Below are 24,759 nucleotides of genomic sequence, written 5' to 3' on the forward strand. Positions count from 1 at the left end.
TAGACACAAAATCTAATATCCACTGATTTACTGTTTTACTGTGTCTTCTGTGTTTTGTTTTGAGTGCCAATTTGAGTTGCCATTGCTATGTTCTCATATTTTGGCATCCAATACAATATTTGTTTGAAAATCTTGACTTACAAATATGTTCTTAAACCAAAGTATGCATTGTATGTATGTACATTTTTATGTGTGGTCCACTGCTAGTGTACATATGTGTTAACTACAAGTCTACTTAAAGTACAGTTAAAGATATATTTCAAATTAATTGATAACTTTCATCAGCTGGTGGTGCCGTGGTAAGCACTGTCACCTCACAGCAAGAAGGTTCTGGCTTCGAACCCGGGGCCTGGGGCTTTTCTGTGTGGAGTTCTCCCTGCCCCCACGGGTTCCCTCCAGATTCTGGGTTCTCCAGCTTCCTCCCACAGTCCAAAGACATGCACATTAGGTTACCTGGTGATTCTTAAGTGCCCATAGGTGTGAGTGTGAGTGTGAGTGGTTGTTTGTCATCCCTGTGATAGACTGACCACTTGTCCAGGGTGTACCCCACCCTCACTCAATGTCAGTTATAAGTTTGCTTATGGCACACTTCAAAGTATACTCACATAAACTAAAAGTGGGCTTGAAGTATATAACTAGTGTTCCTACCTACAAGTTTAGTTTGCAGTATACTTGCAGTACAAAATAAAACTTAGATGTAAACCAGTTGTAATCAAAGTTTACTACTCTTACAGTTAAAATATACTTACAAGTATACTTTTGTAAATTAAAATGGGCCAATTTAGTTCCAGGAAGTATTGAAATAGTAGACTTACAAGTATACTACTAGTACATTGACATTAGTATACTACATGAAGTATACTTGCGAAATGTATTGAACTTTACCTAAGTTTACTTTAAAAATGAAGTATGGAGTGATCATGTTTCAGCCAAATGCAACATGAGAGGGAATATGGTACTTCCTACTCCACACATGTATTTGACAGCCTTAGTTAAACAAGTAAGATGCTGTGAGGACTGTGAACACTCCACTGGCCCTGACTGTCACTGCGTAATGCGCGCTGTGCCTCTCATCTACAGCAGAGTTCAGCAGCTCTTCCGTCGCTGTGCCTTCGGAGTGAAACGGGTTAAATCACGTGTGCAGCCGGAAGCTGGGAGCTCGTGAAAGTGTGGTTAGAAGAGGATCCCCGCAGTCATTCATTCCTCTCACAGCCTCGTCCTCCCCCTGCCCGCTCCGCCAGCACCGAGCCTCCCTGTGTGTGGGACGAGATGATGCGGACTGTCGTGTTTTGCGGCAGCATCTTGCCTTTGCAGCTTTTCCTCTGCGTCCATTCTCTGCCGCTACACGAGCGGAGGACCAGCAGCAGGTCCAGGCAGCTACAGGTGAGTCCAACAGAAGCTTCTGCATGAGGGGAAAGGTGGGGGCTACAATGGTGTTGAGCAGTTAGGAACAATAGAAGATGCTCTGCGTGTTGACAGAAACAGAGAAGAGCTGCATGTGAATGAAATAATGAATTGCAGTTTCCAGTCAGTAAAACCAACTAGAAGCAGCTGCACTGTTTATGACTTGTTTCTCAACAAAACCCAGACTGTAAAACCTTACGTAGTTAAATGAAATGATGCTCCACTTTGGGTTGTATTTAAAGCCAAAATCACAGACTCCATTGTCAGTTTCATACCATTTCAAAGGTCTCTTACTATAAATGCTTTTGTTCTTCAACATATGGTTGAGATATCATGTCATTAAAGATAAGTGTGCTCACTGAAAGCTTGTGATGGTCAACTTATTAACAGGTCAGATATACCAGCATGAAATATCTGCCAGCTGAAATTATTGTAAACCCTTGGAAAGGATTCTTTTTTTGAGATTGACTAGAATGAAAAGTTCCTCACACTGCAGGGGGAAAAACAGTAAAGTAGTATGCATGTTATGTCATTATACTGTATGTGTATATGTGTATATGTATTGTGTTTCAAACTATGTGCAGCTTGGTGGATGGCATGCCTGCTTTCCGGTGTAGCTGTCAACAGCATGACTGAGAGTCAGATTATGCAGGCAGAGGCAAGTTGTCTGGCAAGTGGTGGAGGTTAAAAAAGAGCTTGTTTGCTGACTCAGGGGAAAAGGAGAAAACAGCAGAGAGAGAGAGAGAGAGAGAGGCGAACAGGCACTGGGTGACTGAATAACCCCACTGAGGCTTTTGTTCGTACATCACTCTGAGTGTCTGCAGGAAACAAGCAGCCCTGCCAAACAGGTCGACACTGCCACAGTATCAAGCATTGTTATTCATTATAAGATCCTTGATGCTTGATTGTAAGATTGATAGTGATCAGTCTTGTTGTTGACAGATTAATCTTCCTAACATGCACTCAGACCCTGTCATTACGTTGTGTGTGGGAATTAAACCAGCACCTCATAACTGGCAGTGAATGATTAATGTTAATGTTCACTGTGCTGGTCTGGTGTACATGAATGTGTTTATCAGCATATTCTGTCAGTAATGGGAAGTAACAAAGTACATTTACACTAATACTGTACTTATGCTTCCATTTTCTGCAACTTAGTTCTTGTACTCCACCACATTTCTGAGGAAAATACTGTACTTTTTTCTCTATTACATTTATTGTAGTTATAGTTAATATGAAATTGTACCTAAAAAGCTTTAAAAATTTAAGTAATCAATAGTAGAGAAACTAATTTGTTAGAGTGAAACTGACTTTAATACTTGTAGAGAGGAAATAATAATTTAACTGTGAGGACTGTTTTGTAAGTTTTGGCTGCTAACTTTGGAGTGAGATATATTGTGGGGGGTTGGGGCTGTGGGATGTGCGGCTTGGTCAGGGGTGTCCATCATATGAAGTACTGGAATTTGCAGCCTTGAGCTCCATTATGGCAAATAAACTTTCATGTATACATACTGTACATATGATTCAAACTCTTTCATGTACTTATAAACCAAAATAACAAAAATATCAAGGGTAACAAAAATGTAGCCTAATACTGATGTACAATTAATTATTTGGTTGAGTTTCTGTGTACAACCAGTACTGTTATAACTCATTAGATTGGATTACATTTGGATATTAAATTTCCTAAGATATAAAAAAAATATTTAAATGAGTAGGCTAGGTTTATGAATTATACAGGATAGATTGATATGGTTATTTATGGAGAAGTTATAAAATGTGCATTGTTATATTAATAATGGAGGCTATTATTTATGTATTATAAAATAAATAACTATTTTAACCTTCATCCCCAAATCTAAGAGGATGGATGGAATATTAGCATGATCAATATGCTGATTATTGCCTTGCTACCTATATTGGTTATTGTATAATATAGGCTAACATAGACTATAAAATCAGCTACAGTTGGCAATATACTGTACAACAAATTTTTGTGAGTGAAAGAATGGAGTTTGATAAGTAAACAGCTGTTAATGCTAATGCTAGCTATGTAGCAGTAGCAAAACTTACATATTGCTCCTTTTAAGAGCCACTCCAACGATTTTAAGTTTAGTTTACTCATCAGGTTTAGTCCTACTAAGCCTGTGAGAACATTCATATGTCTTATTTTGTTTTTGAAGGGAGTTTTCCAAAGCTCCAAAAAATAACCCAGATGATGTCATCAGGGTTACTATCTGATTTGGGGTTTAGGACTTGACATTTTTGACATTTGACAACTCACGTTTGACAATTGAGTTTAAAGCTTGAAAATTCAGCATTTAGGATGAAGTGAGGGTCTGATTAAAGACCCTACTGATTCTGCTCCTTTAAAAGCCTCATCATTTCAAGTCTGCAGTGAAATCAACTTTTTGTCCAACTGTTCAACTCAGCATTTTAAGTTGGTGTTGACATACATACAAAACATTCAGCCTACCATTTCCAGACCCAAAAATATTTCTGCACATTTTGCCAGGGCAGACCAGGTACTCTAGGTACCATTTGTAATTTCGGCCAGACAGGACGCACATTGTCTGAGGCGGGTTGGCAGGCAGTATAGCAATACTGCTTTCAAACATTTTCACTGCTTAGGTTTAGTTTTTTTATGTTGTGAGCCTTTAGAAGGGCCTGACCCTTAGGTTGCGAACCACTGAACTAAACTACCCAAAAGTATAAACAGATCTGGTGGAAGTACACAAGCATTAACCTGTGAATCACACTGTGATGTATGTAAATGATGCCTTTGCCCAAAACATCTGTCCAGGAGCACCTGTAGAACTGGTTTGCTGTATGTTGAAACAGTCATCAAATGCCATTAAAATAATAGATATAGTCTACAAAACTATGAAACCTAGACGGTCAGATGTCTTCTGGTTGTGCTGTTACGTGCTGCTCCAACAAGAAACTTCAACTTTGGTAAAAATGGAAAGTAAAATCCACCAGCCTTTAGTCCATAAAATCAGTTTTACTGTCTAAAATGGCCATTATATCCACTTAAGGAACATTTAGTGAAGGATAAGAACAGTCCTTACACCACTGCCAGCTGTATTTTATGTAGAAAAGTTCAAATCTGTGATGGAGCATGTACCTAAAGAGGTTTAGTGAGAGATGTTTACTGTGCAGGATCAGTCTCTCGTCTCCATTCATACTGAGCCCCTTTATGTTGCAAACATTCCCTCCACTTGGCATAATCAGCTAGTTTGTGTGCAAAACATTGAACGCCTGCAAACATCTGGGACTTTCTGTGGTTAAATATTTACCCTTAAGAGATTTCCTCCACCATTTGCATCGTTTATCTCAAGTTTGGACTTTTTCTAAGCCAGAAGATGTCTGTGGGAGCAGATCTTATCACATCACACATGTGGTGGTTTACGGAGTCAAATCAGATCCTGCCCACTTTTTATTATTGCGAGTTGTGAGGTTAGTCATTCCCACTAATGTCAGATCAGCATCCTCAGAAAGGTTTCATAACACCCTGCCTGTGTGATGGTGCAGACGACCTGATGTCATGACTGAACAGGGACTTTCCAGACATCTGCTCATGAGTGTGATGCTGTGAAGCTTTATGGGGGTTTGTGGAATATGTGTGTGTGTGTGTGTGTGTGTGTGTGTGTGTGTGTGTGTGTGTTTGTGTGCGTGTGCGTGTATGCGTGTGTGTGTGTGTGGTGCAGTTTTTAGTCATGTGCGTGTTCCTACCTGCATCCACACACTGTATTTACATGTTTGAGTGACATCAAGAAAGACTCTACACTGTAACAGATGCCACCTATTAGATAAAACAACAATGCTCCCCTGTGTAGTCGGGCTCAGGACTTAATTTGGGTCGATGCTCAGGCACGTCAGTTTGGGCGAGACACAGCAACCGCACTATCGTGTGGTGACATGTTGCCTCCATCTCCAGGATTCCCCTCGCATACACCAAGCTTTGTTTCGATCAGTGTGTTTGTGCTTTCTAAATGAAACTTGCTCCTTGCCTTCGTTCTGTCACTCAACTTAAACTGAGCTGCTTGTCAGTTCAGCTGAGCCTGTGGCTTCAGTTGTGTTGAAGTGGTTAAAACCTCTTCAAACCCTGCCAGACCCACCACTGGCTCCGTTCTTATGTACTCATGTTGCACAGGCATTATTCATTTATCATGTTTATTTTAGCTTCAGTTTAAAAATCCTTTTAGATCGGAAAAAATTAGTTTCATTGGTAAATATTTTAATAATTGATTAATAGTTTCAGTCATTTTTCATGCAAAGATGCCAGAGTAGCTTCTCTGGTTGTTCGGCTTCTCCAGCCCATGCAGACCAGTCACTTTTCCGTCCAGCAACACAGTTCAACAAACAGCATCCGATGGGCCAGTGTGGTCGTCTTTCTCTGTGTGTGTGGCAATCATCAGAGGTCCAGCATGCTACTGCACGTAAAGAGTGTGATTAGTCAGAAAGCACCAGCTGTCCAATCAACTCACCAGGCACTGATCTCATGAGCCAGCTAAACCTCTCTTTCTCCTGCAGCTGGATGCCAACCATGCCCACCTCCACAGCCAGGTGTTCACCTCTGCAACAAAAGACTTGCTGCTTTTCTTTGTCAGACATGATAGTAAACAATACAAAACAAGCAATCTGAAAATCTCACGTGGGCTCATTGAATATTATTTTACAATTTTAAGATTTTACAGACAAATCAAGAAAATGTTTCTTTATAGTTTATAATTATACAAATAATCATAATAATAATGATTATTTCATATAAACATAACAAAGAATGAGTATCAAATTATTATTATTTGATGACCTGGTGCAGCCACTGAAACCTTCAGTCAATGTAAACATCACATAGCGTCATTAAAGTGTTGCAATGAGCAAATACAAAAATGTGATCTGTGTGATGTCATGAAGAAGGAAAACATTTTTACAACTTCAACCTCAACCTTTTAGCTAAAAAAAAATAAAAGAATAACACTACGTATGGAATTGTAAAGACTTGTAATTATTATTTAAAGGGGTACTGAACTTATCTTTGTAGCACAATACTACATGTATTGTGCTACACAGATAAGCACTGGATCCTTCACTCCCTTCACAGTACTGCAGCTCAGTAGGGTTTTATATTAGGCCCTCACTCCCTAAATGCTGACTTTTCAAACTTGAAACTCAACTGTCAAATGTCAAAAATGTCCAAAAAGTCCTAAGCCCAAAATGAGATAATAACCTTGATGACATGTTCAGGTTTATTTTTTGGAGCTTTGGAAAACTTCCTTCAGAGCCACTAAGGACATTATACGGATGTTTACACAGGCTGAGTAGGGCTAACCCTGATGAGTAAACTGAACTTCATGAGTAAAATCAGTGGAGCTATTTGTTGGTTTTGCTGTTGCTACATAGCCAAAGTTAGCATTAACAGCTGTTCAGCATGGAACTAAATTCTTTAACTTACCAACAACTGAGGTAGAAAGAAACACCAATGTTTATTCTTACCCTACTCTGAAGTTAGCGTGCTAACCAGCCACTCCTGGCCTGTCTCGTCACTTTTCGGTCACCAGTCTGGCTCCAGCAGTGAGTCAGTCCCCAGAGACTCCCATGTTCAAATGTCCAACTTTACAGCAGAAAGAAACATGTTTACAGCCTGGTACAGAAACTGTTTTGGTCTCTGTAGCTAAAGTTATGTGTAATTGAGGGTTGAGTGAGTGACAGGTGCGTGAGCATATGCTTCAAACCAGCATGCACCGAAGTCTCAGCTCCACCCACACCCCACCTGATTGCCCATTTTTCGATTAGCTGGGAGTTAGGTGGAGTCAAGCACTGCCAAGATGGCGACGGTGGAGCAGCTCACTCTGAGCTTCGAAACCACTCTTCAGAAACCTGTGGGTGACGTCACAGAGGCTACGTCCATCTTTATTTACAGCCAGTGCACGTGAGGGGAGGCGCCAGCTGCATTATCTTTGAATAGGCGTATAATGAATGTGCAGTATATATCATGATGACTATACTGTATCTATGTATGGACTTTTGACTGCTTTGAGAACTGGGCTTGATTTTAAATTTGATCCACTTGTTTCCCATCTGTAAGTAGTAAACCACCTCAGCTGGATTTGGTTCTTCTTCTTGGTTTTGTATTTGAACAAATATTGAGCCATAATCGTTTCACATCAGAGCACTTTTGAAGCTTTGCTTAAGCGTAAAGGTATTCTCATTGATATTTGCTTTACCAATAATGAAGGACAATTAATCAATGAATCAGACTCTTTATTTACTCTGTACACTGTGTGGAGGGAACTCACATGATTGAGATTAATGTGACTTTTTATCTGTTAAGTCAAAATGATCCTGTTTGTTTCTCCATTAGTTTCACAGAACAAAGAGTGCAGGTGTTTGTCTGGGCTGACAGATTAGTGGTTGTGGGACTTTTCCAGTCTAGATTCATATATCTTAAGTTCAATCTGACAAGTGCTACATTACAGTAGCTCAAAGCTCTGAAACTATTGGCGGCCTGATGTCTGATGAAAACACAGAATGACTCAGCATATCAATTTCCATGTTTTGTGTCCATGTTTTTGTTGGTTCTTGTCTGAAAAATGAACCTTTTTAATAACTACTCAGTTTTATCTCAGTAATGTGAGAAACAGTAAGACAGGACAAGGAAGCAGCAGTCCCATGACTGTTCTCTATTCATTTCCACTGTCATGGTGGATCTCGGGTACTGTAGCATACCGGCCCAGCTTGTTGTCTTCTGTTATTAAAACAGCCCACTCAGCAGCTCTGAACCTGAACTGTACCAACAATCATAATCTAATAGGACAGCTGACGGTGCTGACTTCAAACAGTCATATCAGCAAAACAGAAACCAAACAAAGTCAGCAAGCAGCTGACTTCAGTGTGTAAGGAGCCACCCAGCGGAGCACTGAGACCCTCATCAACTCATGTCATCAGATGAATCTGTGAACTGCAGCTCTTATAATGATACAAATCTAATTCAGAAGACTGCAGAGCTGAAAGTGAGCGTGGAGGTAAATGGACTGTAAGTGACTGACACCACTTTACCATGGAAAGGAAAAAGGAGGGCTGTGAGCCATATAATAAAGCCATATAATAAATTTACAATACAAGTGGCAGTTGTCCCTGGAAATAAGAGCAAAGCCTAAGAGTAAATCATTTCCCTGAGGAAAGGGAGGAACAGACTAAACTATAGACTGTGAATAAAGATGGACGTAGCCTCTGTGATGTCACCCACAGGTTTCTGAAGAGAGGTTTTGAAGCTCAGAGTGAGCTGCTCTACTGTCACCATCTTGGCTGACTGTACCCTCAACTCCCAGCAAAATTCAAAAGTGGAAAGCAGAACTCAACGCCCTAAGATTTGTGATAAAACCAGCGTGCCTGCATTACCATCCTCTTCAATGACACAACTGTGGACAGCTGCGAAAGCAAGAACTAGCAACAAACCTCCCCAAAAAACGAACGTGCAACTTGACAACAGATTTGCTCCACTACTGCAGGACTCTGGATCTCTGTCTGATGACCTGGATAACCTCTCATCCTCACAGAGAAGGGTAGATCAGAAAATAAGTCAGAAAGGCTTCAGGAAAAGCTAATGACTGGGCACCAAAATACTCTCTTCTTTTGAGGATATTGCCTCTGACATGACAGGAAGAATCCTACATATTGTGGCTGCACATCTAGCTGTGAAAAACTACACTGCACACAGAGACCAGTGAGGCAGGCTTTCAACTGCATTGTAATGTCCATCTAGTGATAATTTCACATTTTTTTCTGGAATGGCAGACATCTCTTAAGGGCAGATGTCTTGATAAGTTTGTCTCAACAAGTCACGAGTAAAATTGTTCATCTACAACCTATTTATCCTCCTGCATCACCCATCTGTTCCCTCTGCCAAGGACAAGAGCCAAGAGGAATCTAAACAAGAGAAAGACACAACACAATGCAGCAGAAACCCTGAAGGAGTGCAACTTCCCGCCTTTATTCATTAGAGACATCAGAGCAAAGAGGAAGCAGATGTTACATCCCCCGTTACCAACAACCACCTCTTCAATGCACCGAACCCCACCCAGGTCAATCACCTCTCCCTCTTCCCTGCCTCTTGGAGTTCACTTACCAGTTGATAAAGTTGATTGCTCATTGCTGGGACCTTACTTATCCCCATCCTACTCCCATTTTCTCTCCCCATATTCCCCCGCAACCTCCTCCTTTTCCATTTTTTTACACAATAGTTGCAGCCATAACACCCACCAACCCCGACTGTTCCCAGGACCAGCTGGGGCTTAGTGTGCAGGAATCTTCCTCAGTTCCTGTGGACTGAACAGGCAGAACTCACGTTCTGTAAACACATGAAGCTGTTCCCCAACAGCCTATTGTTTCCCTGCACCTGTCACTAAAAGCATAAAAGCTGCGCTGCTAAATCGAAGATCATCAAGTCAAGTCAACAAGTCTTTCCTAATCAATGACCTGATTATTAGTGATGAATTAGATCTAATCTCCCTCACTGAAATCCCCAGATTTTAACTTCATTGATGCCCTCACAGCTGATTAGAAAGGAGGAGGAGCTGTTGTGTTTTCAGACATGTGGCAGGTTTCATCTGGAGACTTCTCATCGTTTGAAGATCTTACTCCTCCTGATTCTAAACAGACCCAAAAGGTGTCTTTGATGACTTTGCTGAACTGCAGTCCATAGTCTCCATGTAATATGTCTGTCTATATCAGTAGGTGTCAACATTCATGTTGACCTAAATGATGACAATGCCGAAGAATTTAATAACTGACTTGAAACTTTTGAACTGACTCACCATGTCTCTTGACTCATCCACAACCAACCTTAGATTTATTTATCAAAGAGGGTCTTGGATCATCTTTCCACTGATTTTGCTCTGTCTGATCATCTTTGTATTTTCCTGGAAAATACAACTGTATATAAAAATGGAGGTAGACTCAATGCTGAAGACCCTTAAAGCTGCATTCTATCTAATGACCACTGGTTCACTGGTTGTGAAAAGAAGTCTGATTGTATTGAAGTCTATGTGAAAATGTCTCTACTTCTCACTGATTTATTACCTCAGTAAATGTTTTCCTAATGAGTTTATGGTCTCAGTCTCTAGTTTCAAGTCTTCTTCAATACAACATGATACAACAGTTTTTAAATTATGCTCCATTTAGAGGAAAATAGACAAGAAAGCAGGGTAAAGCATGGTTACCATGTGATCGACAGACTGTGCCACACACTGCGACCTGCCTGACAATCAGGATAGAGGACAGAGCAGGTCCGATCCACCCCAACTCCTCCTCAGCTCCACCTTCTCCTCCAAATATGGTTTCTACTGGTTTCAAAAAACCAAGATGGTGATGGACAAATTACAAATTGGAGGCTTCAAAACGGCAGCTCACAAACCAATCGGTGACATCATTGGATTGTTGCCACTTGCTTTAACCTGGAGAAGGTCTAGTCTGTGATAGAGCTGATGACGTAGAAGATGATATCATCAGCATAATAATTCACGTTGAAATGCTGAGTTGGAAAATAGATATTATTTATTGGTATTTTTTATTGCTAATAAAGTTCATGACTACGCCTGTGTTTGTAGGGATGGTCTCACAACAATAGTCACGTCGCCCTGAAGAAGAGGGGCCGACATGAGCACGACACACTAAATGAAGAGTACCATTGGAAGTCTGCACCAGCATCCAAAAATGACACAGAGTTCTGGAAACGCCCCCGCTGTGGAGTCCCAGACTACCCCGCCTTAACAAAGGTTGACCTGTCGTACTACAACCTGAAGAAGAACGGAGGCCTGAGTCGACAGCAGCGCAGGAAACGGTTTGCGCTGTTTGGAGGGCGCTGGGAAAAGACTGACCTCACTTACAAGTAAGAAACACAAACATTCTGTTTGTAAGAACATGAGTTATTCAGTTGTTGTCACTGTCTTTTAATCATGATTGCACACATTACACTGCATGCACAGATTATATATGTAGAAAAGTGGTCTCTTTTTCTTTCTCACAAGTTAAATCAGGTTTATTGAGTCAGTGGAACTGTTTGTTTCCAATATAATTACTCAATTTAAATTAAGATTATTACAGAGTACAAGATAAAAGAGCTCTGTGGACCTCAGCCTATAAAAGTCTGACTGTCTTGCCTTCTCCATTACAGCTAATAGACAGCCCTTCCTTGTAATTTGTCTTGAAGGTTTCATGACCTCCAGAAAAACAAACCCAGTTTATCTGAGAGGACTTCAAAACAAAGCAGATGGCTTACTTTGGTATGGACCTCTGAAAACCAGGATGGGAGGGGGGTGGAGATGGCGAGCTAATAGTGCCTCACAGGAGAATGTGTTTACATTTTAGCTTCTACACCACAAACTTGAGGGCTTGTGGTGTAGATTCAATTTGTCAAAGCAGCAAAATAGGCCGAGTTGTAGTTGCCTCATGAAACTTGGAATCACCCTGGAATTAAAAGCGACACAGCTTAGTTATTATTATAGTTAGTTTAGTGTGTTGTGTGACAAAAACAGAGCTCTACAAGTCAGCACTGCAGTTCTCTGTGTTGACAGTACTGTACACAGACTGTTGCTCTGACAGGCTGAGAAACAGACTCTCTGATGGTGTACTGAGCATGTACAGTGTCTGTGTGAGAGAGCAGGCACTTTGTGAAACTGCCTACTATCAAATGTACAACAAGCAAGGTAGAATAAACTGCAGTCACAGCCTCTCAGTCAGGCGTTCAGCTCACGGGATTAGATCTTCAATCAAAGCTAAAACAAAACTACTCTTATATGGACAGTGACATAGGGGTTGATGGTAAAGGTAAACGAACAGAGATGTATCACCTCTCTGCAGTTCCCCTCAGCTCATTGTCATTCCGCTCATTGTTGTAGTTTCACATCGCAGAACTTTACTGTACTTGGTTCAGTGTTCTCAGCACTGCTTTGCAGCAGCAGGCAGCTGTTTTCAATTTTTTTAAAAAACCCTGATAAACCCACTGTAAACTAAGCCCTGCTTGAAACAGCAGGCAGACAAACTCAGCAGCCAGTGAACAGAATGGAGCATTCAGCAGCAAAGGAGCCAGGCTGATTAATGCAAATTCCAATACTTTTCCCCTTGAACGAGTTACAAAAAGTGACGTACAGGGACATTTTCAAATATGTCCAAACTAGCAATCTAAAGCAACAACAAGAGCAACAACAATACAAGACCAAGAGTCATGGTAGCAGCTGTGTGAAGCTGTGAGTGGGCAAAGGTGACAAGGAAGCATACAACACCGCCAGAGCAAGACTGAAGGCATCAAGGAGACAACAAGCAGACATCAGAAGAGACTTCCAGGTTTCAGTACTTTAGCCTCAGCTGGGCTCCTCTGTGAACACAACCACAGACAACAAGGCCTGTGGCTCCAGTGGATGAGATAGTTAACCAACATTAGCATGAGGCAAGAACAATATGTGTGTGGTACAAGTCAGCTTAATGTTCTTCCTCAGCTGAGAACATCACTGGTGTAGGTCTGTCAGCAGAGCTTCAGTCTCAACTCACATTTTACACAACAGTCAGTTGTGTAGAGCTTATGGAGAACACAGTGAGCACTACATCACCTGCTGTATCCCAGTTTAGTGTTACCTCTGTGTCCAAGAACATAACATAACTTCCCTGGAGGTTGTTTGACACAAGCGTTTTCCTGTCACAGCAGCACAAACACCTCACCATCAGCACTTTTTCCTACACATATAGCGATTCTCTAACATACATACACACACAGACAGGAGGAACACTGACCCTCTGATTAGTGGACAGTCAGCTCTACCTTCTGAACCATAGCTGCCTAAAGGGTTGTACTGAGGGGTCACCACTTACCAGGACCTCAACTGCTTTTACCTGTGTATTGCAGGCATACAAAGCACATTACTGTCACACCAGACACTGGGGTTTGCATCTGAGTCCCGTCAGCAATTTAGGCAACAAAAGTGAGTTGGTTAAGGTTACAGAAATATTGTGATTTTAGTTATGTTGATCACAAAACTTGGTTAAGGTTTGGGAAAGACTGTGGTGGAACTCTGTAGTCTCTCATTAATCAGTGATCAGTGTTGTCCATTTACATTTAAATCAACCACACAATAAAGTTTGCACAAAGTTAGAAAATCTGAACACCTGAAGCCACTGTGTGTGAAGGAGATAATGAAATCTGTGGAAGAGTAAGTCCTGCTGAATCTAAAACTGTACCTATCATGTCTGTGTTGGAAGGAATTTGGTTGATTATTCTTTGGCATTTTCAACCCAACAACAACAAATTTTATTGGCTGGTTTTACTGTGTTCTCCATAGACAACTGTTACAATTCTTTTCGTTACATATGTAGCGCAATATAGTGTAAAATGAGATGTAGTAGTAGTACAACAATATACAGAATAATACAGATAATACAGCAGTATACCATAGTGTAGTATGAGTATATTATTATACTATAGTAGTATGTATTATACTATATACCATAGTAGTAATATATTATTAATAATATAGTAATATTAGATTAACAATAAAGAATAGTTTATGTCGTCCAGTCTAGTCTTGAGAGTTATGGTAAATTGGCTGGTCCAATATGGCGGCAATGTCCAATGGCCAGCATCTACAAATGTACTGTCTGTGTGAGGCTAATGTTATATGGAGCCATTACAGCAACACAAATACACCACTGGTCTGTTAACTCCAAAAGCCCTAAGAAAACATATGAAGTACATGAATAAGGCCCTGGACGGAGGAAGCGAATTAATCTGGTTCAACCGCCCACAATCAGGTAGTGATGATTTCAGAAGCAGCAACTATCTTAGAGAGGGGGCAGAAAGAAAGACTCTTGAATAAAGATAGGAAAGAAACTCCATATAGTTTACTGACACTCAATACAACCCACCAGCTGCAGGAAGGGGACAGGATATGAGACAAAATCCTGGCAGCCAATATGGATGGTCAGAGTTTGACATCGCATCCTCGGCAGGAATTTGGTTATAGGGTACAAACATGTTTTTCATGAATGCTCTCTAATACAGTACATTGGTGTGTGTGTGTGTGTGTCCAATAGGATTGTGCGTTTCCCCTGGCAGATGAGTGAGGGCAAAGTGCGGCGTGTTTTCCAGGAGGCATTCGGCGTATGGAGTGCAGTGACTCCGCTGAGATTCAGAGAGGTCACCACTGATAAAGCTGACATCATTATTGACTTCAACAGGTAACAACCAGCAAACTGCACAATACACAGTCAGGCTGGTTATTGGAACCATTTGACACTATGATACAACAGAATGAACTGAAAAGCCAACTTTGGAGAAACACATGTTACATTTAAAGTGAAGAAAAAGACCCTTTCATCATAGCCAATCAGAAACAAGGATTGACCAGGACCTGCCCCAATGTCTTACATTTTGATATGTTATTCTGAAAAAGCTTGAAAAAATACAGGAGGTATCTTTAAATATCTTATAGCAATTAAAGGTCCATACAGTCTAAAGGTACTTAAAGGTCCACACAGTCTAAAGGCAGATGTCCATGTGTTTGTGATTATAAAGCAGGTCTAGGTTCTATATTAATACTGTGAAAGTATCAAAGCCTCAGTCCACAGAGAAATGCACACAGCCTGTATTCAGAAACTGAGCCTTAAAACCAGCTGTCAGGATTTCTGGAACTTTGTGATGTCACAACAAAGCAGTGACCGCCCTCAGCCAGAGGCCTGAGAGAGGAGATGTAAAAGTACAGTGAAATAGTTTTTGGTTCTTAAAACCACAGATATTCGTCTTCAACACTTGAAATAAAACACAGGAAAGTGTAAAATATGGGACCTTGAACATATGAAATCAACAACCATCTAAAATAAAAATGCTGTTGCACATCAGAGAAAGAGAATTAGTAACCACCGGAGTTATACTGAGTTCACTTTCTCAAAACTCTTCACACAGCTCTCTTTAACAACATAACAGTTCATCTCAAAATGCTCTAATACACCAAAACACTTGATCCACATCTCAGGATCAACTCCTGGACGAGAACACTGACATCTGTCTCCCAAAAAGAAAAATGTGTCACACTGACCTAAAACACTAACAACAGCCAGCATCACAACATGGATCACTGATGTCCTTTTAATTATTTGGTATAAATAAAAACTCCACTTGAACAAAAATGCTGCAACATGCTTCAATGGACTTTATTTTTACAATTTTTCTGCACAACATAAAAGTAATTCCCATAATGTAATACAAAACTAAACGTATTCAGTATAAATATCATATCATAAATCTGATCATGTGACTGCTGATCATAAACTTTCCACCTCCATGAGGAAGAGTTACTCTTTGGGGCTGAAGAACAGAGAGTAAGGTGTGTCACAGACTGGCTCAGTGAATGTGACGAGAAAGGAGTTCACGCAAATGTTGAACTAAAGGCTAACAGTTTATTACAACTGAAAGGTAAGCCTAATAAACAAATTTAGCCATGAAAGAAGCGCAGGAGGGAGCGGCATGTGTGCTGTGAAGGTGCTGTATTTGCTGAAGCATAAACAGATATCAGCAGCTACAAGGGATGACAAGTGAGCGCAGGGGCTCTTACAGTCTGGAAGGCCCAGGTGAACTACATCAGCTGACGACCCTCCCATGTCCAGCAGTTGCCTGCTGAGGTTGGCGAGGACAACCTCCAAGACAGTGGGAGGGGCCTCACAGGAGGAAGGAAAAGTAACACCACCCCTTTCCTCACCTGGAACAAGTCTTTCATAGAGGTCATCAAGGAATGAAAGTTCATGCATTTTCATGTTTTATTTCCATCCAGATGTCGCTTCATGAAGCAAATTGCAGTTTAATTTCGAGTGATTTTGTGTGATGTTAGTCAGACTGGTGTGTAGAGCTGAATGGACTGTAGCTACACAGAGGTTGAGTGAGAAAACAGAATTTTAAAAGATGTGGTCACTGAACGCATTTAATGTGAAAGCATTGAAACGTTCTCACAAATTAGTCCACATCGACTTCTGTTGTGAGGACTGTGTGAACTCAGTATTGAGAAATGTGTGTAACCAGTTGTAAAAACAGTAAATACAGGCCTACAGTTGGCAGCAGAGTTTTCCATCCATCTGACCCAGGAAAAACTAAATCAGATGGATCCCAGCCAAGATCAAGAGCAGATTACAAACATGAATGAATGCAACACAGCACTTTTCTGGCAGGATTTTAACAGTGTGCCTGCAGATACATTTTATCAGCTCAGATTAGTCATTTTGGCATTTGGTTTACGGCACTTCCATGTCATAACAACTGTCTTGTTTCACTGTATGTGCCAACATTACAGTTTCATAACGACTCTGCCAAGATCTGTTTTAGTTTGAGTCTTGACCTGTTCAAGTTACTTTCATAACTCACTTTCATAACTGCTGTTATAATCTGTTACAATCTTAAGTCAAGAAGGCTGGTCCTTAACATTTTAATGTAAAATGTAACAAAATGATAAAGATGCTCCATATTTGTGACTGACTGACTGACAGCTTAAAAGTACACAATATTTTTACCTCACTGCAAATTCCAAATAATAAAAGTAAATATGTTGTCCTTGTATTTATACATACAATTGCAAATTCTATGAGGAAATGTTTGAAAAAAAAGGAAATATGAATTAGATCAGATGATGTTGCAGCCTGATATTTATGAGCTCATACGTCTGTCTGTCCAGTTACATGACCACAGTTCCATGGTCAGTCCTGCTGGTACTGTAAATTCAAGCCCAGTGTTCACTGAAGATGCATATGTGCAGTATTACTTTTATCATAATTCATCTCCACAACACTGTAGCTTTGCCTTAGCTCTGCCGCTTTCAGTTATGATTCAGACTAAAGCAAAGGTGAGAGCTGCTGTACCACAGTAAACACTCTGCTGAGAGACAGTGTTCAGTCACTAGTGACTGACTCTGTTCTGCCTCTTCAAGCCCACATGGTAGGTGTGTTTCCATCTACCTGCTTTTAGGCACATTTTTTGTGACTTTTTGTGCATCAAAGAAATAATGAAAAGAGAATCAGAGAACAAATCATGGCATACATGACTTAAATGAACACTGAAGCTTAAGCTCCACTGGAGATACTGAAAATAATGGCAGTTGGAAGCATCATGTCTCTGTGGAGCAATGAAAAGACTGTAACCTCCCTCCAGGAATGACAGACTTCCATCATGTTTTCCATGTGGTTCGACTGGAGTTCTCTTAATGACCTCTTCTTCTTTTGCAGTGGTTAAACGGCACAGACTTTTTAAAAAATTGTTAAAAAAATGTGATGCTTCGTTTCAAGCACTTAATACTGACACTAACTGCTAGCAAGTCTGCTCGTGTTCATGTTCTGCAGCTATCAGAGGAAAGTTTGTCTCTTCTGACCGGAATAATGTCCAGATTAGCAATTTCACCTTCACAGAGTTGTTCATTTAAGTGCTTGGTAAAAAGAAAGAAGATACTGTAGCATCATAGCTCTAGGATGACAGAGGGCATTCTGACATCTTACACAGAAACTTGAAATTATGATCTTTAGTCTCTAATCTTGTCACCTTGATTTCCAACAGCTACGCACACATGAACATGTGATATTACTATTGCACCTGTGTACAATAAAAGGAGTACTTGTGTAGGTACTGGCACGGGGACTCTTTACCGTTCGATGGTCCTGGAGGAATCCTCGCCCATGCCTTTTTCCCCCGCACACACAGAGAGGGAGAAGTCCACTTTGACTATGATGAACATTGGACACTAGGCAACGATGTGGGTGAGTTGTTTTTTTTTGAATGGTTATTCTTGTACTGCAGCTCAGTGTGCTTCATCTGAGTTCCTCATTGGATTTCACCAGTCAGGTGAAATTTCAGCTACTAATCTTTGTCTTCCTGTCCCTTTATCCATCGCTGTCCCACTCAGGCACCGATCTCCTACAAGTGGCGGCTCATGAGTTTGGCCATGTTCTGGGCCTGCAGCACTCTCTGGAGCCCGATGCTGTGATGTGTCCATTCTACAGCGACTCCTACCCTCTGCGGCTGGGTGAGGATGACAAGAGGGGTATTCAGTATCTGTATGGCCCCCCACGGCACACACCACCCGAGATGTCGGAGACCAATGAGATTGACACTGGAATGGTATGACAATAATATTGGGAATGGACCTCAAAGCAGCACCAGTTTTGTGTTTTGCAACTTCACATTTTAGTCCACAGACAAAAATATCCCTGCTGTGTATGTCGTTGTGCCCCAGCCGGATGCCTGCAGGACCAACTTTGATGCAGTGTCTATTATCAGGGGAGAGCTGTTCTTCTTTAAGTCTCAATATGTTTGGCGAATCCGTGATGGGCAGTTACAAGCTGGCTATCCAGCCTTGGCTTCACGCCACTGGGGAGGCATTCCTGAACACATCGACGCTGCATATGAAGATAAGTCTGGCAACATCTGGTTCTTCCGAGGTTGGTTACAGTACATTTTCTGAAGCAAACCTGTGTGTACTTGCTGCTGAAAACTTCGAAGTGTAGGTGTAAAACTGATCCTGAAAAATATGAACGTCATTTCAAGTGTATAAACTGAAGGGTGTCAGTTCAAATGTCAGTTGTTTCCTTAAGTGTGAACTCAGAGGGAATTAGAAATAAAGAAAGGAACTATCTGAGGAAATACTGGAGTTGAAAACTGTCATGGATGCAGTGTACACGCCCCCTGATAATGTAATAGAAGCAGCGCCAAAGCAACAGCCAATAGGATAATAAGTCCACTCAGCCAACCAATGATGTTACTTCATCACTTAGTCAGTCAGTCAACTGGTCACAGACGTTCACGTTTTCAGGGCTGGCCCTGCTGTTGTGGTCCAGCCATCTGATAAACATCTGAGTCACACATTTTATTAGGTTTGTCTTTAAATTCATTAAGGTCTTTGAGCCAGATCAGGTTGTCAAAAGATTCAATGCAGAGAAGATAAAATAGCAAACATCACTTTTACAAGTATGACATATTATTCCAACTAATGGCAGCTCCTGCTCTGTAAAAACACTGGGCTCAATAACAAATAGTGCAAAGAACTGAATTTATTAATGACTATATAGCGTTTTGTTCGTCTTATTGTCACTGTAGTATTGCAATATAATTGTAGTCGTGAATGTTTTATCATGAATTGAGACATGACTACAAAGAATATTGACAGCAGTCCATGACAAATTGTGCAGATAAAGGAGAGGAGGACCACAGTTGTGTTTTATCCCATCTTTTTACTGTGACAGGTGACAGCTACTGGGTGTTTGATGCTGAGAGGAAGATAACAGGACCAGATTCGGTGCAGCGGCTTGGTCTTCCTGTAACAGATATCCAGGCAGCTTTGAAGTGGGAAGAAAAGGTCTACCTCTTCAAGTCCACTTCTTACTGGAACTTCAATCCTCAGGAGAATCGAGTTGATGACGTCCATCCTCACAGCATGCATGAGTGGGGAGGAGTGCCCAGTCATATTGATGCAGCCTTTCAGGACACATATGGTGAGGAATTTATAGAAAAGCTACATTTTCAAATGAGGTTTCTCTGCCTCTGTAAAAGCCTGTCTATTGTTCTGACCTGTAAATCCATCGTTGCCTTCTCTCGCCCTCTGCCAGGATATGCCAATTTCCTGAGTGGGCCGCACTATTGGAAGATTGACCCTGTGGCACAGAAGGTGGTGGAAGGCTACCCCCGCAGCGTTGGCATGGATTTCTTTGGCTGTTCTGCCTAAATAAGTTCCTACACATATATCTGCAAAAACTCACAGGTTGATTTTTACCTTAATTCCCCAAACATAACATTCTGGCTATTTATACACTTAAAGCTGATGTATTTTGTTAAGATGACTCAAAATAGGTTTTTTTTGCAAACAACGGATTTCGTTGGACGGATGGATGGGCCAGGAATGATTTGGTCAGTTTGAGATGAGTTTAAGAACGTCTCCAAACCTGACACAAACACCTAAAATTGTCAGTAACTCCACCCTAGATCTCAGAGGAACACTTAAACTGCACTGACCTCTGTGAGTTGAAAGGTTCAAATCAACATTGTAATGGTGGTGTTGTGTTGTAGAAAGAATATTTAGCCTCCTGTTGTCAGCAGGGCCAGCAGGATTATTAGGCTGGGTTCAGGTACTCAGTATCAAACTTAATTCCTTTACTCACCAGCAGCTGTCTCCACAGTGGAAAGCACACCAATGTTTACGCTGGCCTCTATCACTTCCTTTATTCTACTGAAGTTAGCATGCTAACCAGTTAGCTCTGGACTGTCTCATCAGTTTCCAAAAGCAAGTCACTGTAGCCTCCAGTCTCTCCTGAAGACATAGCTGCTCAGAGGACAGATTATAACTTCTGGTCTTGAAAACACAACAATGACCGAAGCTCTTGTCAAGCGACAATCACCACCACCTGCTCTGAGCAAGAACCTACGTTTGGCACCAGAGGAAACTTTCAAACAGCCCCTTTAAGGTTTCAGTATGCTCAACAATGTGTTTGAGCACATCTAAATGCAAATATGATTATATTTGCTCTGAATGACCACTCATGAATGTGAGGAACAAAGCCCGCCTCCTCCTGGCTCCTTGTCCTGGAAAATACCAGCAGGAACCTGAGATCATTTGCATGTATCTGCTTAGTGTCATTAAGACCTCTGCTGGACAGGTTTCTTGAATTTTTACATATTACTTGTAGAAAAAGTGTGTACAACTTAACTAAATACTCAAGAGCAAAAGTAATTAGTAACATAACTTGTTACTTTACACAGCACTGTCAAAGGTGTGTTTAAAAGTCTCCAAGGCCTCCACACTCACTTGTGCTGTATTTAACATGTAGAAATAGAAAACGAGACATTGTGATGTACGAGCAGCCGCTACATCGACTGCTTAGCCCCAGTGACTGCACACAGCACTACAGACGTCCTGGTTCACACACCTTCAGCTCAATAAACCAGCTGATTCCTGCTCAGACAGCAAAATGAAACTTCTGGGCCAACATGCCTTGGTACTCGGCCTGAGTCTGGCCCATACACCAAAGACTTGTGTGCTCCAGAGTTGGTCCAGATGTGTAAGTAGCATCTGACAATCATGCTTTGTACGAGCCAGATTCAGGCTGTGAAGCAGAGCACATGCTGGGCCAGAATAAAACAAGTATATGGCCCAAGTATGGGCCGGATTTATTTTGCTATCTGGATCTGTCTATGCTCACTCATGGCTAATGTTAGCAAGCCAGCTAAGAACACACATTATATAAATGTGACAACCAGTAGCCAAAGTTACCCGGAGTTAAATCCCTTTTCTTTTGGTGGAGGCTCCCCATGCAGGATTGAGCATTGATGAAAAAACTTTTAAAATGTACACAAATGAGGGCACAATTCTCCAGAAAATTCTATAGTGGTTTGCCAAAAACAACAGAGAAGAAGTGATGTAGTGGTGGGACAGGAAGTTTAGTGCTTCTTGAAGTGGATGAAGATCTTTGTTGCAGTTTCTGAGATCCCTCTTCTGTGATGTTCACTTCCAGTGGGTTTTTTCTGTTACTTGGATTACTCCTAGTATTTTTTTTTTTTTTTTTACAGTAGTTTTAACTGAAAAATGTAATCATATGACTGTCAAGTATTACTAAGTGATGTATTACTGCCCAACACTGTTGAAGACTACTGACACAAACACACCTTCATCGATGCGTTCCAATTATTTTTCGCTGTTAAGCTCTGAATGAATCTGCAAAATCCATAAATGAAAACTATCCAGGTGGTTCAACTGTCTCAGTCTAAGACCTGCAGGAAGGAGGCTTCATCCCCCACAGTGACATTTGATCAGTGGAGTATCACATGCAAAGAAATCCCCAATGTTACAACCAAGAAACAAAATACCTTCTCCACCCACTCCACACTCATCAGGTTCAGGACCTCTGACCCAGACTAATAACAACACAATAACGACCATAGCCCATTAATGATGATAGTAATAGTGATAAATTACGATGTGAAAATAGTTTTTCAGTACGCTCACCAGGCTCCTGCAGCTGTTAATGTAAAACAGAGGCTCCGATGATTCTTTACTTCTAGCACGAATTACAACTCTAAGCTGAAGAATAACATAAAAATTTTGAATAAATCCCATTTTGATGAATCATCTGCAATTCTGTGTTATAAGTCAAACTTCATCCACAGTGAGAAATCTCATACATCCAAGTGAAACATGCAGCCAGGACTACTTCGTTGTTGTAGAAGCACTATCAAGCCATAGCACCACCTACAAAATGATATTACCACACCGAATCCTGAGACTCATATCAGATATCAGCTTCTGCCTCTTCTGACCAGTTTTTGAGCGTCTCTAGTCCCTCAGCAACAACTTCCTGTTTCATTCGCCAGGGCAACGCCATGCAATGAAAACTCAATTTTCACAATTAAGCATCATCAAGGTCTTAAGTGTTTTCTTACCAAGTTAGTCATCAAGTTCACTTTGAACACACATTGTTCTTGCCATGCGTTATGTAATGATTGTCAACCATTTCATCCAGTGGAGCCGTAGGACTTATTTGTAGTAGCTGCCAGTTTAGCCTTAGCTTTAGCTTTAGCTTTAGCTTTAGCTAAGGCTAAAGCCCTAAAACCTGGAACTGAACAGAGGTCTCTGTAGTGGTGCTTCTTTAATGGCTCGGGGGATGGCAATGTCAGATGTTCATGTTCCCCTCAGGTTGAACTGGAAGATCTTTGGTGATCCCCTGACTTTTCATCTTGCGCATTTTCAACTGGCTATCTTCTGTAATGGGACTGACATTAGAGACAGAAGCGTCTCTGCAGCTACACCTCACCTCTGCTCAGCTTGACATATCTACAAACTTTGGCCTTTATCTTTATTTTCTCATTTGTGCTTCCTCTGTTTCCTTTGATTGGAGTCATCAGGCTCTTCTGCTTGCACACCCACTGGACAAAAAACACCATGCAGGTCAGACCGTGGAGCAGTCTTTGTAGCCAGTCTCCCCCAGACAGCTCCTATATTCACCTCAACCACAGACCGATTACAGAGTAAGGAAATGGATCCTTGTTCACAAAATCCCTCCAGTCTAATGTACAACATGAAGCAAGATAAACTGTTATGATATTCATCAGCAGTCAGTATTGAAAATCAACTTTCTGGTCACTTTGGTTGAGTTTATTTCTCTAAATTCACTGAATAAAGCTGTGTTCTACATCTTCGAACACTTAAGGTGCTATTTAAGGTTGTGTAAGCAAGGTAACCCTGTACCTCATATATTACACAATTCAAACAATTTGATCTTGTCATGATTCAGTGAACTGCTCTAGTGCATTTTGATAGAGCCTTACATCGGTCCTTATTACCTGCTGAAGAGCCTTGTTTCACGTCTCTGACTGTTGATGTACCTTCATTAGAAAACAAATGAGACTTAGAAAGTTAAAAACCATATTATAGTTGTCTGACAGTCTAATATGGTCTGATATGAATCATGTGTTTCAGTCCTGATCGTAGAAGTGAGACAGAGCTTCACTTGGACTCACTGTAAATTTTTATGAATATTACACTTTGTATTCAGTGTGTTACCGTCGTAAATCAGTGCAGGACACTGATGATTGCAATGACTTTTAAAATACACTGTATGTGTCTGCAGCAGTAGCAGTCCAGTATAGCTTTGACTGCCAGTGGTGATTTTGTCAACATGTCCTGACAGTGTTTAAAATCTGTTGTGATGTATCTTCAGCATCCAGTGAGTTTTGATGTTTGCCTTTATATTCAGCTGTTCCAGTCAGAGCATGTATCTCTGATGTGAATAAATCTGTAAAGATTTTGTTTACAATAAAACCAAAAAAATCTACATTTTGACTATTTTTTCCTACACTTGAGGATAACATGATCTCTGATGACTATCACAAATACATATCCATGTATATAATTTTTTTTTCCTTAGAATCATCAGATTTTGAAGTTTTCTCCAGTATCAGAGTAATTCCAACATTTGTCTGTACATCCATGGGTACACTGCAAACAGGTGCTGCTAATTGCTAATCTAGCAAATTTCACTGGTGCTTGTGTCCCACACTTCTGATTTAGAGTGTATGTACCCACAGAGCTGCTGCTGTCTGTAAACTTAGATGCAACACATCACCATCACAGAGGACAGCCACTTTAAAGTGCCTGCAATACGTGTTAAAACAAACTCAACACTGCCTGTAATGGTTTCAAATTAAAACCCCTCTGACCTTTATTTCTTAAGAGGGCTTTTATTGCTGTAGTGCTGGTGTTTCTGTTGTTTACGTGTTATTCAGACCTGCTAGTTTCTTCAGCAGTTAGCAATGACTTCTCTCTCCTGCTCTCTCTGCTCGGTGTG

The 24,759-nt window shown here is 40.9% G+C and overlaps 1 protein-coding gene across 2 annotated transcripts; it reads left to right on the forward strand.

Moving 5' to 3' along the window:
- Positions 1-1,269: 1,269 nt before the first annotated feature.
- Positions 1,270-24,246, forward strand: LOC139611648 (stromelysin-3-like). Of its 2 annotated transcripts, XM_071466488.1 has the most exons (9): positions 1,270-1,383; positions 11,016-11,296; positions 14,491-14,634; positions 18,053-18,186; positions 18,333-18,547; positions 18,663-18,867; positions 19,669-19,917; positions 20,032-20,183; positions 23,109-24,246. In XM_071466488.1, the coding sequence occupies exons 1-8, from the start codon at positions 1,270-1,272 to the stop codon at positions 20,145-20,147; spliced, it is 1,458 nt and encodes a 485-aa protein (XP_071322589.1). In that variant the 3' UTR covers positions 20,148-20,183; positions 23,109-24,246. The 2 variants fall into 2 exon arrangements, with proteins under 2 accessions (XP_071322589.1, XP_071322588.1); XM_071466487.1 differs by having other exon boundaries at positions 20,032-24,246.
- The last annotated feature ends 513 nt before the right edge of the window (positions 24,247-24,759 follow it).

Source organism: Trachinotus anak, unplaced genomic scaffold, assembly GCF_046630095.1.
Source record: "Trachinotus anak isolate AG129_WGS33_773 ecotype Australia unplaced genomic scaffold, CSIRO_AGI_Tana_v1 ptg000028l, whole genome shotgun sequence".
NCBI classification, from domain to species: domain Eukaryota; kingdom Metazoa; phylum Chordata; class Actinopteri; order Carangiformes; family Carangidae; genus Trachinotus; species Trachinotus anak.

What these genes read in the sequence shown, in the direction of transcription:
- LOC139611648 (XM_071466487.1), top strand. Translation starts at nt 1,270, where the DNA reads ATGATGCGGACTGTCGTGTTTTGCGGCAGCATCTTGCCTTTGCAGCTT. An exon ending in GCAGGTCCAGGCAGCTACAG is followed by an intron (nt 1,384 to 11,015) that starts GTGAGTCCAACA and finishes CTGTGTTTGTAG; the next exon opens with GGATGGTCTCACAACAATAG. An exon ending in AGCCTTTCAGGACACATATG is followed by an intron (nt 19,918 to 20,031) that starts GTGAGGAATTTA and finishes GCCCTCTGCCAG; the next exon opens with GATATGCCAATTTCCTGAGT.